A 15091-nucleotide genomic window follows, 5' to 3' on the forward strand; every position below is an offset into this window, starting at 1 on the left:
TAGTTTAAAATAGGAACTATTGTAGCAACTATAATGATGAGAATGATCCACTGGAGAAACAACATTTGATGATGTAGGGCTAAAGAGAGGACATTATGGAAAAGAATTTGGAACATTTGAAATAGGTGAGAAGGCAGAGCATGTCAATACATATGGAGAAGGTTGAGAAATTCATGGTGGGAAATGTACTTATTTTGTCATCAGGAGAAAGATATCAAGAAGTTTTCTACTGTCACATAATACCTTATTCTGCTTATTTTTCAGTCTGTTTCCCATGATATCTGCTTTTCCAAGTTTCTGTCTGATGTATGCCAGAAGGTAAGTTCAAAAGATTCCCAGTGGTAATTTCTTTGTTGGGCTTTATGTATCGTATGTTTAAGGTGATGTTTCCTAATCATAAGTCTATTAATTCTAAATAGAAAAAGAGCTAGATACCATATATATAAATGTGATTACACTAATGATAACAACTCAAATTTAAATCGCATTTTTTCCAAACTTGACCTCTAGTTTTTTCTTCAAGTCTAAGTAGTTTTCCCTGAAAGAGTCTAGGTATGTCTTGCAGGTGCATATCTAAAATAATATAAGCTAAATCCTTCCTCTCCTTGATCTTCTTTGTCCTCAGAGTCACCGGAGGTGAGTTTTATCATAACCACTGTGACTAGCATACACTTCTACATGCTGATGTCCTTGCCAAGGGGTTGTCTACAGAAGCTGTCAAACCTTGAGGTACCTGGAGAGGACATAGCCTAAGGCCACACTTTGAACTCTCCTATTCTCTCACCCTATTTATAAAAAGTGGGCTGTGCCTCGAGAGAATTTTTTTTTTAGAGATTCAATTTATCTGTTGAAATTCTTCATTTTTTCATCAATTTCTTTAACATATTTATAATTTTTTTCTTAATTATGGTTCACATTTTCCCAGTTCTTCACATGTCTCCCATTTAAAGAATTACATGCACTGATATTGACATTTTAAAATTTATATGCTTAAACCTAATTGTTTTAAAAATAATTATAGCGAGAACTGATAGGTAGGCAGGATTACCTCTGCAGTTGGGGCTCCTATAGATTCCAATCCGTTACATCAGTGTGCATGGTTGTTAAAAGTTCTGCTGGCTTTGCCTTACTTCAGCAGAGTTCCTCTGCTTAAAACACACCCTATCTTTATGCCCATGCCTCCTATAGGAACAGTTTTCCCTTTTTGGAATTTAGTTTCCTTAGATTTATATATATCTATAGTTTATTCTCTCCCTTCTCTGAACACCAACTCACTCATTTTAACATTTAAATAAATTATATATAGTTTATATGCAAACTATTTATAAACTATATATAACTATATACAGTTTACATATAAACTATATATATAAATAGCGAATTTAAATGTTAAAATAAGTGAGTTGGTGTGTGGAGAAGGGAGAGAAGTGAACTTGGACTCAGGAAAGGGTTTAAGAATATATGACTGAAATTAAGGCAAAATTGGTTAATGGGTACAAAAATATTGTTTAAATAGAAGAAATGAATTATTTTATTTAATAGTACTATCGAGAAATTATACTTAACATTAATTTACTACATAATTCAAAAAGCTAGGAGAGAAGAATTGTAGTGTTCTCAACACAAAAGATAAATGTTTGAGGTAATGGATATCCCTATTACTCTGATTTGATCATTACACATTGTATACATGTATCAAAATATCACATGTACCTCAAAAATATGTACAACTATATCAATAAAAAATTCAAAAACATCCTAAAAACATCAAGAAGGCCTAAATACTGGATACCTAATTTTGTGCTATGGAAAACAGCACAAAACATTAGAATAAATGAAACATTAAATAAATGAATTTGCAGAGTAAATAATTTGTTTAGATACCATTGTAAGTCCCTGTAAGATTCTAGTAGAGTTAACCTCACTCAATGGCAGTTTTCCATTTTCACATATTTAATAAAGAGTCTGAAAACTTTCCAGTCTTATACAGTCTTGTGTTCGTATCTAATTATTCATATCAGATACACAGTAATTACTGGAATCATTAAAAAAAACTGGTCCTAGAACCCAGAAGTTTACTGTTAATTATTGTTTTCTGATAAGATTTATGTAACTTTAATTATAAAGTTCATGATCTGGTTTGGCTCTGTGTCCCCGCCCAAATCTCATCTTGAATTGTAATCCAAACTGTAATCCCCATGTGTTGAGGGAGGGACCAAATGGGAGGTGACTGGATCATGGGGGCAGTTTCCCCTGTGCTGTGCTAGTGATAGTGAGTTCTCGTAAGATCTGATGGTTTTAAAAGTGGCACTTCCTCCTTCGCTCTCTCTTTCCTGCCACCTTGTGAAGAACATTCATTGCTTCTCTTTCACCTTCTGCTGTGATTGTGTTTCCTGAGGCCTCCCCAGTTTTCTGAGACCTCCCCACCCATGCAGAACTGTGAGTCAATTAACCCTCTTTTGTTCATAAATTACCCAGTCTCAGGTAGTAACTTTATAGCAGTTTGAAAATGGACTAATAGAGTTCATGAACTTTGATTTAGATCTGGAGTGACTTGTTAAACTCCTATAAAGATATAATGCTTGGACTGTTAAGTATAAAGGCCTGTATAAAAGTAAATTTATCATATTTACCTATACTCAACAGCCTGTCATCCACCATATTTTGAATTTGAAGATATGTAGAGAGGAGAACAAATTTTGTTTGTCAACATGATTTATAACTTTTAAATATTTAAATGTATGTTCCTTGTGCCACATTGTTCCATTTGTACACAAATGTCAGGACTGTGCCTCTTAGCCTTATTTTTCACTATGTTCATGCCACTTTACGCTGCTATACTTTATGGTTTCTCCCTGTTCCCAGCATGCCCAGCTCTTTTTTTTTTTTTTTAAGATGGTTGTGCCTTTGTCCTTGTCATTCCCTCTTTCTGTAATGCCCTTTCCCTTTTGCTGCCTCGTAGAATCTCTCACATTCTTCAAAATTCAACTAAAATGCTGCTTCTCGGGAAGCCCACCTGACCAATTAGTCTTTCCCTCCTCTGTGATTCTACAGACATTTTTAGTTGTATGTATTATATCACCTACAATAGTGAGCTTTGGAAAACAAGTTCTTACTGTGTTATTCCCAGTTACCTTATGATAAAGTCTAAAATCCTTAGCGAGACTTGCAGGGACCCCACCTTATCACAGCCCACACACTTAATCCTTCAGTCTCACCTCTTACTCTGGTCAGATTATTCTTTCTATTTCTCAACTGCTTGAGGCTCTCTTCTCAAACTTTTTACACATGCTGCTCCTTTTGCCTTGGGCATTATTTTCTACACTCTTAGTGACTCTCTACTCATTCCTTCTTTAAATTTTTAGCTGAAAATTTACTTCCTCTGAGAAACTTTCTATGACTCCTTGATTATGTTAGTTCTCCCTGATATAAAGGTGCCTATGGCATCCTATATGTTGCCCTTGAATGGTATATTCTATCCTTTTTTTATCCACCTATCAATGCTATCTATTAATGCTATCTTTTCCATTGAATTTCATGAGTATGTCTGTCTTGTTCACAGTTATATCTCCATTACTTAAGCATGTATCAGTTACCTCAAAGGCATTGGCTAAGTATTTCCTGATAGAATGAATGGAAGGATGAATTCAAAGCTTCATGAGAGAAGTCTTCCCACTCATCTCATTCTCCAAGTGCTTATATAATGCCTGCTATGGAGTGTGTACCGAATGCTATCATTAAATTTCATTTTTATAAATATGTTTCCTTTATTTATGACTTAGTTGCAGTTTAATACTCAGAATTTTTAATTAAAGTTGGGTCAGTTTTACTCTTTAAAGTACTTGTATGTTTTCTGTATTTAACTGTAATACTTCATGAAATATTTAGGATTATTTATGGACCTCCTGATCATTATTGTCATACAACTTTGTTGTATCCTGCTAAGTTTACAGACCTCTCCCCATCGAGGGCTCTAGCTAGATACATTCTCTCCCTAAGGTGTTTTCATCCAATCTGTAGTTGTAAATACCATTTATAGGCTGATAACTCTCAGACTTGATGTGTACCTGAAATTCCAGACTGACGTAACCTATTATCTACTGAACATCTTTACTTGGATGGCGAATGGGTATCTCAAACATGACATATATTAAATATAGCATTAAAATTTATCTCCTTATTAACAATAATAAATACTTATTCTCTTAGGAAGAGATGGAATGATATTTGGTTATAGTAAAAAAGTAACAACAGATTTTACTAATCTCATAGATCAATGTCAGCTTCTTACCAGAGCACACACCTGTAAAAGCTGGCCAAGGAGACCAGGTGCAGTGGCTCATGCCTGTAGTCCCAATGCTTTGGGAGGCCGAGACAGGTGGATCACAAGGTCAAGAGTTTGAGACCAGCCTGGCCAACATGGTGAAACCCTGTCTCTACTAAAGATACAAAAACACAATTAGCCAGGCATGGTGGCCTGTGCCTGTAATCCCAGCTATTCAGAGGCTGAGGCAGGAGAATTACTTAAACTCAGGAGGTGGAGGTTGCAGTGAGCCGAGATCACACCACTGCACTCCAGCCTGAGCGACAGGGTGAGACTCTGTCTCAAAAAAAAAAAAAAAAGGTTGGCCAAGGAGCAACAGCCTCACTCCAATGACCACACTTCTATGGCCATCGGTCCTATGATTAATCAATCTTTAAACACTCCCTCTTAAGTGTTTTTCATTATTTTGAATACTTTATGTTTCCTCAAATCAAATATATCAGTAGTTTGTTTTCTTCAGAGTCTGCCTAGAAACACAGCTCTTCTTTATGTAGCACACACAAAAAGTCAGATTTTGCTTTCAGATACATAATGGAAGCCTCTTCCTTTAACAACCTACAAACACAATCCTCCTCCAATTTTCCTCATCTCAGTATGGCATGACCATCTTTGAGTCTTCTCTTGAATTTACATAGCACATCTTATATATCAGTTTATTATGGCAGCTGTATTTTCAAAATATGCTCTGAATCTATCTTCTAGAGCATAACGGTTAATTCTGTGAATTGAACCCAGACTATGAGCTTTTTCACAAGTTACTTAAGTTTCCTGTACCTTAGAGTTATAATAGTACCTATTTCATAGGATTTAATGAATCAATACCTGAAAAATACACAGAATAGTTCCTGGCATCTAATAAATGCTATCTACACATTAACCGTTAACATTGTGACTAACACCCTAATTCAAGCTGCTGTTATCTCTGCAATAGCCTCTTATTTAGCATACCTGCTTTCACCCTTGCCTGGCCAAAATCCAATTTCATCATGGCAGCCAGAATGATATTTTTAGAAAATGAACTTTATTGAAGTGTACCTGATATACAAAAAATCAATTTAAAGCATATATTTCTGTAAATTTTGAAAAATTGTGTACCTATGTAACTATGGTCACAGTTAAGATACGGAACATTTCCATTATGCCAAACTGTTCACTTGTATCCCTTTTTAATCAATCCTTCTTCCCTATCCCCAGTCTCAGGCAACCACTAATCTAATTTCTGTCACTATTGATTAGTTTATACTTATTATAATTTCTTTTTTATGTTTTCATTTTTTATTTATTTGTTTTTGAGGTGGAGTCTTGCTTTGTCACCAGGCTGGAGTGCAGTGGTGTGATCTTGGCTCACTGCAACCTCCACATCCTGGGTTCAAGCAATTCTCCTGCCTCAGCCTCCTGAGTAGCTGGGACTATAGGAGCATGCCACCACGCCTAGCTAATTTGTGTATTTTTACTAGAGTCGGGGTTTCACCATGTTGGCCACGATGGTCTCGATCTCTTGACCCTGTGATCTCCCTGCCTCGGTCTCCCAAAGTGCTGGGATTACAGGCGTGAGCCACCTTGCCCGGCCTTAGAATTTCATATAAATGGAATTGTACAGTATGTATTCTTTAATGTCTGGCTCCTTTCATTCAGCATAATGTTTTTGAGATTCATCCATATTATTGCATGTATCAGTAGCTCATTACTATTTATCGTTAAACAGCATTTCACTGCATGAATGCTATTTCACTTTGCTTATCCATTCACCAATTGGTGAACATTTAGTTTTCCTTTTACTTTTTTTGGTTATTACTAATAAAGCTACAATGAATATTTGTGTACAAGTCTTTTAATGGACATATTTTCATTTTTTTCAGGTAATTTTAGGAATGGAATTGTAGAGTAGAATACCAAATATATGTATAACTTTATGAGAAATTGCTGTTTTCCAAAGTAGTTTTACTATTTTATACTCCTATCAGCAATGTATGAAAGTTCCAATTGATCCATATCTTTGCCTAATTTTCATATTGCCAGTCTTTTAAATGTTATACAATGTAATAGCTACACAGCACTTTTACATTGTGGTTTTAACTTATATTTCTCTGATGACAAATTATTTTGAAAATCTTTTCATTTGATTGTTAGCTATTTGCATATCTTTTTTTTTTTCCCCCCAGATGCATGCAGTCTTGTGGTCTCACCTAGGCTGGAGTGCAATTGTGTGATCTTGGCTCACTGCAACCTCCGCCTCCAAGGTTCATGCGATTCTCCTGCCGCCGCAGCTTCCCAAGTAGCTGGGATTATAGGCGCACACCAACACACCCGGCTAATTTTTTGTATTTTTAGTAGAGACAGGGTTTCACTATGTTGGCCAGACTGGTCTTGAACTCCTGACCTCGTGATTTGCCCACCTTGGCCTCGCAAAGTGTTCACAGGTCCAATCAGCAATGTATGAGAGTTCCAATTGATCCATATTTTTGCCTAATTTTCATATTGCCAGTCTTTTAAATTTTGTACAGTGTAATGGCTACATAGCAATTTTACATTGTGGTTTTAATCTACATTTCTCTGATGACAAATTTTTTTGAAAATCTTTTCATTTAATTATTAGCTATTTGTATGTCTTTTTTAATAGAGTATTTCTTCAAATATATTGCCAATTTTTAGTTCTTTGTTTGTCATCTTATTATTGAGCATCTTATTATTATTGTCATCTTATTATTAAAAGACATTTATGGTTGTGTGTGTGTGTGTATTTTGTTAATGATGTCCTTTGAAAAGCAGAGGACTTTAATTCTGATAAAGTTCCATTATTGAAAATTTTATTTTTTTAATGTTCTGCCTAAAATATTTACCTACTTTAAGGTGAGGAAGATTTTCTCTAGTTTTCTCCTGGAAGTTTTATAATATTAGATAGCATATTTATAGATGTGATAATTTGGAGTTAATTATTTTTCTATATGGGATGTGGTAAAGGAAAGTGTCATTTTATTTCCATATGAATATCCAGTTGGGCAGCTAAGGGAGTGCTGGCATCACCCCTCCCCTGACTTCAGGCTGCACCACTCATAGCTCCAAATGAGACCCCTTCCTTCTGCTTGAGGAGAGGACTGGGAAGGGTGGGGAGCACTTTGTCTTGAATCTTGGATACCAGCTCATCCACAGCAGATAAGGCACTGGTCATACCCTGTTCCAGACCCTAGTTCCCAGACATTTCTAGACGCATCCTGGGACAGAAGGAAACTTGCTGCGTTAGAGGTAAGGATCCAGTTCTGGCAAGACCCATCACCTGCTAAGAGTCCTTGGGCCCTGAATACCATTTGTTGTACATATGATCTTTTCTGATTGATTTACCTTGGCATGTTTGTCAAAAATCAGTATGTATGGATTGATTCTGGACTTTCAACTTGTTCCATTGATTTATATGTTTATTCTTGTATATTCATATATACTACTATATATAATATTGATTACTGTAACTTTACAGTAGATTCTAAAATCTGGTAGTCTAACTCCTCTAAATTTGATTTTCCTCAAAGTTATTTCAACCATTCTAGCTAAGTTTCTTTCATATACATTTTAGAATCAACTTTTTTTCTATAAAAAAGCCTACTGCAATTTTGACTTTGCACTGAATAGATAGATTAATTTAATTAAATTGATCAAATTGAGTTTTTAATCTATGAACATGGTATATATTTTCATTTATTCTTTAATTACTTTTGGCAATGCTTTGTAATGTTCAATGCACAGGTCTTGCACATATGTTTTTGACTTTTTTATTTCTAAGTATTTCATGTTTTTGAAGCTATTGTAAATGTTATTGCTATACCATAATTTATCCATTCTATTGTTTATTTATTTATTTATTTATTTATTTATTTTTTGAGACGGAGTCTCGCTCTGTCGCCCAGGCTGGAGTGCAGTGGCCGGATCTCAGCTCACTGCAAGCTCCGCCTCCCGGGTTCACGCCATTCTCCTGCCTCAGCCTCCCGAGTAGCTGGGACTACAGGCGCCCGCCACCTTGCCCGGCTATTGTTTATGATATTAGAACCATTTAGTTTTTGGCTCTTATGAGTAACACAGGTATGCACATTTTAAAACAAGTATTTTAGCACACATGTGCAAACATTATTTTTGGATGTATTGTTAAGAGTAAAATTACTGGGTTGTTGAGTATGTGTATGTTCAGCTAGAGTAGATAATCCTGAATGATTTTCCAAAGTTTGGTTTCCAAATTTGATGAAAGACATGAGTTTACACACTCAACAAACTCAACAGGAGTAAGCTGGTGGAATAGAAGACTTCACCCATCATCCCTGCCACAAGGACACCAATTTAACAATTTTTTTTTTTTTCAAATGAATGACAACTTTATTTTTCTTACACTTTTAAGGCTGATGAAAAACCTTCATTTCAATTGAAAAGTATGGTAACTCTATTTACTCATTAAATATTATTAAAGTTTTCTAAAACACAACTTGAAAACATCCAGCATGCATGTTTAATATCAGTACAATGAATTCAAGACCAAGTATACATGTTACATGCAGCAAGGCTAGATTACAAATTATCATAGTCATGATCATCATCATCGTCATCATCATCATCATCTTCACGTTTTCTTTTCAATGCATTTGATGATTCACTGGCAGTATTTTGTGATGACACCATAGTGGTAATAGGAATGCTTTTGGACCCAATTAATGATGGATTAATCAGAACATTCTGAACTGCTGAAGTTGCAGGAATTGAAGCTTTTACAGCTGGAGACTGCGAAGTAGGCATCTGTACTGTAAACCTTTGACTTGTGAGGGACATGGGAGTCCCTACTTTAGTTGAAACAGACATGGTCTGTAGGATTGGTGTGCCTAGTATGGGAGAACTTGGTCTGCTAGTAACTGAACCAACACTTAACCGCGGGACTGTTATTCTTCCCGCAGAAGTTGATGCCTTTTTCTGTAAAGATTTCAGCCTATAGTTTGGAGCTGTTAAGCAATATCTGTCAGGTGGCAACCTAGGACCTGAATGTGGCTTGATCAGTGGCAAAGGGGTGTGATTTCTTTGCCTTTCGATATCTAATAAAAAATCTCTTGGGGGAGGAGAGGTAAAAGACTGGTCAGGGCGGCACTGGATTGCCAATCGCACATCATCTGCCTCAATGGTAGCTTTCTTAGCATGGCTTGAATAAATGTTTGCATCATCTAGAATTGTGGTCACATATCGGAAGGCAAACTCCATCATCTGATTTATACCTCTTGGTTCATATTCTGTAATCCCCATATCCTTCAGGATTTGTGCCATCTTCTGTGCATCTTTTGGCATGCTCTTGGGAGAAGCCATCTTGCCAGATTCCATGATATCCTATGATCAGACTTCTCGAGCTAAATCACCAATATTAATGTATTTCAGTCCCGATTTTGATGCAAGTTCTTTGCCTAGTGTGGTTTTTCCAACCCCTGGTGTACCAGATTCAGAAAGACTAAGCAGGTTGCCAAGCAGGAGAGCTGGATCTGCTGACCTCTCTTCACCTCCCCCGGGAGCCTCAGGCCAACGGAATTAACGTTCCGCGTCCCCTCCCCCGCCAACCGCAACACCCGTGAGGGTGAGGGTCGGCTCCGGGGCGCTGACAACCGCCTCGTGGCCCTCTGCCGGCCTCCGAAGAGGGCACTGAGAAGCTCCTACCTGGGGGCCCGATGCCCAGAGCACTCCGCGCCCCTCGCCTGCCCCCACCCAGCCCCCAGTTTTTTTTTTTTTTTTTTTTTTTAAATTTGAGATAGAGTCTCACTTTGTTGCCCAGCCTGGAGTGCAGTGGCGTGATCTCGGCTCACTGAAACCTCTGCCTTCCAGGTTCAAGTGTTTCTCCTGCCTCAGCCTCTTGAATAGCTGTGACTACAGGTGGGCTAATTTTTGTATTTTTAGTAAAGACAGGGTTTTGCCACGTTGACCATGCTGGTCTCGAACTCCTGACCTCAGGTGATCTGCCTGCCCTGGCCTTCCAAAGTGCTGGGATTACAGGCATGAGCCATCATGCCCAGACAAATTGAACAATTATGTACACAGAAAAACACCTTCATAAGAACAGAAAATAAGGTGAACCCTTGAAGTACCTAGCTTTAACTATATATCCCTGAAAGAGGCACTGAAGAGATAGAAAAAGCAATCTTGAATCACTGATGCCACCCCCATCCCAACCCTAGCCGTGGTGGCTTGGTGCAGAGAGTGTCTCTGGGCACTGAGGGAGGGAGAGCACAGCAACTGTGAGGAATTGAACTTAGTTCTGTCCTGATAGAGCATAAAGGAAAACTGGACCAACCTCAGATGACACCCACCCATGAAGGGAGCATTAAAATCAGCCCTTGCCAGAGGGTAATTGTAGATCCCAGAGATCAGAGCTTAAGTTCCCACACATCTCACCACTGAGGGCTGGAGTGCTCTGGGTCTCTGAGTAAACTTGAAAGGCAGCCTAAGTCATAAGAATTGCAACTCTTAGGTGAGTTCTGGTGCTGAACTGGACCCAGAGACAGTGGACTGGTGGGGGGCATGTGACATACTGAGACACCAGCTTGGGCAGCTAAGGGAGTGCTGGCATCACCCCTCCCCTAACTCCAGGCTGCTCCCCTCATAGCTCCAAATGAGACCCCTGCTTGAGGAGAGGACAGGGAAGAGTGGGGAGCACTTTGCTTCCTTCCTTGAGGAGAGGACAGGCAAGGGTGGGGAGCACTTTGTCTTGCATCTTGGATATCAGCTCAGCCACTGAGCTGGTTATACCCTGTTCCAGACCCTAGTTCCCAGACATATCTAGATACATCCTGGGACAGAAGGAAACTTGCTGCCTTGAAGGGAAGGATCTGGTTCTGGCAGGACCCATCACCTGCTAAGAGTCCTTGGGCCCTGAATAACCAGTAGTGAGGTAATATGCTGTGGGCCCTGGATGAAACTCTGAAACTTGTGGCTTCAGGTGAAATTCAGCACATTTTCAGCTGTGGTGGCTATGGGGCAAAACTCCTTCTACTTGAGAAAAGCAGAGAGAAAAGTAAAGGGGACTTTATCCTACCACTTAGGTACCAGCATGGCCACAGTGGGGTAGAGCATCAGTGGGCTCTTGCAGTCCCCAATTCTAGTACATGACTCTTGGCCAGCATAACTGGTCCTGCCCTGGGCCAGAGGAGAGCCCATTTCCCTGAAGGATGAGTCCCAAGTCAGGCAGAATTCACCACAAGCTGCCTTAAGAGCCTTTGGGTCTTAAGGGAACATTAGTGGTAGTCTGACAGAACTCCCTGTGGCCTGTGGTGGTAGCTATGGGAGTGAGGCTCCTCGGCCTTTGGAAAGGGGAAGTAAGTGCATCTTTTGGTTTGAGCGCCAGCTCAGCTTCAGTACAATAGAACACCAGGTAGACTTCTAAGGGTTTTGACTCTAGTCCCTGACATCCGGATGGCACCTCTGGACCCACCCAGGGGCTGGGTGAGCTCACCACCTTGAAGGGAGAGACACAGACCTGGGTGGCTTTGCCATCTGCTGATTGCAGAGCCCCAGGGCCTTGAGCAAACACAGACAATTGCCAGGGAGTGGTTATAGCAGGCCTTGGGTGAAATTCAGTGCTGTGCTGGCTTCAGGTCTGACCCAGTGCAGTCACAGTGGTGGTGACCACAGGAGTGCTTGTCACTCACTCCAAGTTTTAGGTGGCTCAGAACAGAGAGAGAGAGACTTTGTTTGTTTGGGAGAAAGGGAAGAGAACAAGAGTCTCCACCTTGTAATCCAGAGAATTCTCCTGGATCTTGTCCAAGATCATCAAGGCAGTACCACTACGAGTCTGCAAGAATCACAACATAACTGGGCTTGGGGTGCCTCTAAAGTAATACAGCTTAGATCACAACACCCAAGTCCTTTAGAATATATGGAAAGCCTTTCCAAGAAGGATGGGTACAAACAAGTCCAGATAGAGGACTGTACAATAAATAACAAATTATTCAATGACCAGAAACTGAAGAAAATCCATAGACATCAAGGCCATCCAGGAAAACATGATGACCTCATCAAATGAATTAAATAAAACACCAAGGACCAATCCTGGAGAAACAGAAATATGTGATCTTTCAGACAGGGGATTCAAAATAGCTGAGGAAGTTCAAAGAAGTTCAAGACAACACAGAGAAGGAATTCAGAATTCTATTAGATAAATTTAACAAAGAGATTGAAATAATTAAAAAGAATCAAGAAAAAATTTTGGAGTTGAAAGCTGCAGTTGGCATACTAAAGAATGTATAAGATCCTTAATAGCAGCATCGAACAAGCAGAAGAAAGAATTAGTGAACTTGAAGACAGACTATTTGAAAATACACAGAAGAGACAAAAGAAAAAAGGAATAAAAAACAAGGAAGCATGCCTATGGGTTATAAGAAACAGCCTCAAAAGGGCAAACCTAAGAATTATTGACCTTAAAGAGGAGGTAGAGAAAGATATAGGGGTAGAAAGTTTATTCAAAGAGATAACAGAGAACTTACCAAACCTAGAGAAAGATATCAATATCCAAACAAAAATATAACAAGAAGATTATACAACACCAAGCAGATTTAAACCAAAGAAGACTACCTCAAGACATTTAATAATTAAACTCCCAATGATCAAAGAGAAAGGATTCTAAAAAGAAGAAGAGAAAAGAAACAAGTAACGTACAAAGGAGCTCCAATACATCTGGCATCAGACTTTTCATTGGAAACATTACAGGCCAGGAGAGAGAGGCATGATGTACTTGAAGTGCTGAGGGAAGAAACTTTTATCCTAGAATAGTAAATCCAGTGAAAATATCCTTCAAACATGAAGGAGAAATAAAGATTTTCCCAGACAAAAGCTGAGGGGTTTGATCAACACCAGACCTGTCCTATAAGAAAAACTAAAGGGAATACTTCAGTCAGCCAGAAAAGGACATTAGTGAGTAATAAGTAATCAACTAAAGGTTCAAAACTCACTGGTAGTAGTAAGTACACAGAAAAATACAGAATATTATAACACCATAACTGTGGTGTGTGAACTGCTTTATCCTAAGTGGAAAGACTAAACAATGAATCACTCAAAAATAATAACTAAACAGCTTTTTAAGATACAGACAGTACAATAACATATAAATAGAAACAACAAAAAATTAAAAACTGTGGGAATGAAGTTAGTGTGCAGAATTTTTATTAGTTTTCTTTTAGCTTGCTTGTTTGTTTATGCAAAATATTAAGTTGTTACTAGCTTAAAATAATAGATTAAAATATAGTATTTGCAAGCCTCATGGTAACCTCAAACAAAAAAAAAATACAATGAATACACAAAAAAATAAAAGCACAAAACTAAATCATATTACCAGAGAAGATTGCCTTTACTAAAAAAAGACAGGAAGGAAAGGAAGAGACCACAAAACAACCAAAAAACAATAACAAAGTGACAGAAGTAAGTCTTTACTTATCAATGTAGCACTAAATGTAAATGGTCTAAACACTTCAATCAAAAGACAGAGTGGCTGAATTAATGAAAATATTTAGATTGGTGCAAAAGTAATTGCAGTTTTTGCCACTAAAAATAATGGCAAAAACTGCAATTACTTTTGCACCAAACTATAGGAGACCTGTTAACCTGTTGCTTACAAGAAGCGTGCTTCACCTATAAATAAACACATAGACTAAAAATAAAGGGATGGAGAAAGATATTCTATTCCCATAGAAACCAAAAAATAGCAGGAGTAGCTATACTTGTATCAGACAAAATAGATTTCAAGACAAAAACCATAACAAGAGACAAAGAAGGTAACTATATAATAATAAAGGAATCAATTCAGCAAAAGAATATAAAAATTTAAATATATAAACACTCAACACTGGAGCACCCGGATACATAAGGCAAATATTAGAGTTGGAGAGAGGAAGACCCTGATACAATAACAGCTGGAGATTTCAACACCTCACTTTCAACATTGGACAGATCTTCCAGAGAGCAAATCAGCAAAGAAATATCAAACATAATCTGCATTATAAGCCAAATATATCTAATAGATAGTTATAGAATACTTCATCCAATGGCTGCAGAATACACATTCTTCTTGTCAACACATGGATTGTTCTGAAGAATAGACCATGTGTTAGTTCACAAAACAAGACTTAAAACATTTAAAAAAATTGAAATAATATCAAGCATCTTCTTTGACCACAATGGAATAAACCTACAAATTGGTATCAAGAGGAATTTTGAAAACTATACAAATACAAGAAAATTAAATAATATGCTCCTGAATGACCAGTGAATCAAGGAAGAAATTAAGAAGAAAATTTAAAAATTTCCTGAAATAAATGATAATGAAAACACAGTATGCGAAAACCTATTGGATATAGCAAAAATAGTACTAAGAGGGAAGATTATAGCTGTAAGTGCCTACATCAAAAAAAGAGAAAAAACTTCAAATAAACAATCTAATGATACATCCTAAAGAACTAGAAAAGCAAGAACAAACTAAATCTAAAATTAGTAGAAGAAAAAAGTATAAAGATCAGAGCAGAAACAAATGAATTTGAAATGACTAAAACAATACAAAAGATCAATGAAACAAAAGCTGGTTTTTTGAAAAGCTGAACAAAATTGACAAACCTTAGGCCACACTAAAAAAAAAAGAAGATCCAAATAAATAAAACCATAAATGAAAAAGGAGACATCACAACTGATACTGCAGAAATTCAAAGCATCATTAGTGAATACTCTGAACAACTATATGCTAAGAAATTGGAAAATCTAGATGAAATGGACAAA

General features: G+C 37.6%; 1 protein-coding gene and 1 long non-coding RNA gene across 2 annotated transcripts in view; one reads left to right on the forward strand and one right to left on the reverse strand.

Annotated features, from left to right (window-relative positions):
- The window catches only part of LOC105521776, a 75309-nt gene that overhangs the window by 26371 nt on the left and 33847 nt on the right, over positions 1-15091 (forward strand). The gene's annotated exons all lie outside the window — the stretch shown is intronic.
- Positions 8670-9667, reverse strand: LOC105521775 (transcription initiation factor TFIID subunit 9-like). The gene has a single exon (XM_011956086.1). It carries the CDS (start codon positions 9665-9667, stop codon positions 8873-8875), a length of 795 nt encoding a protein of 264 aa, XP_011811476.1. The 3' UTR covers positions 8670-8872.

The sequence above is a fragment of the Colobus angolensis genome, unplaced genomic scaffold (genome assembly GCF_000951035.1).
Source record: "Colobus angolensis palliatus isolate OR3802 unplaced genomic scaffold, Cang.pa_1.0 Scaffold41, whole genome shotgun sequence".
Classification (NCBI taxonomy): domain Eukaryota; kingdom Metazoa; phylum Chordata; class Mammalia; order Primates; family Cercopithecidae; genus Colobus; species Colobus angolensis.

What these genes read in the sequence shown, in the direction of transcription:
- LOC105521775 (XM_011956086.1), bottom strand. Translation starts at nt 9,667, where the DNA reads ATGGAATCTGGCAAGATGGCTTCTCCCAAGAGCATGCCAAAAGATGCA.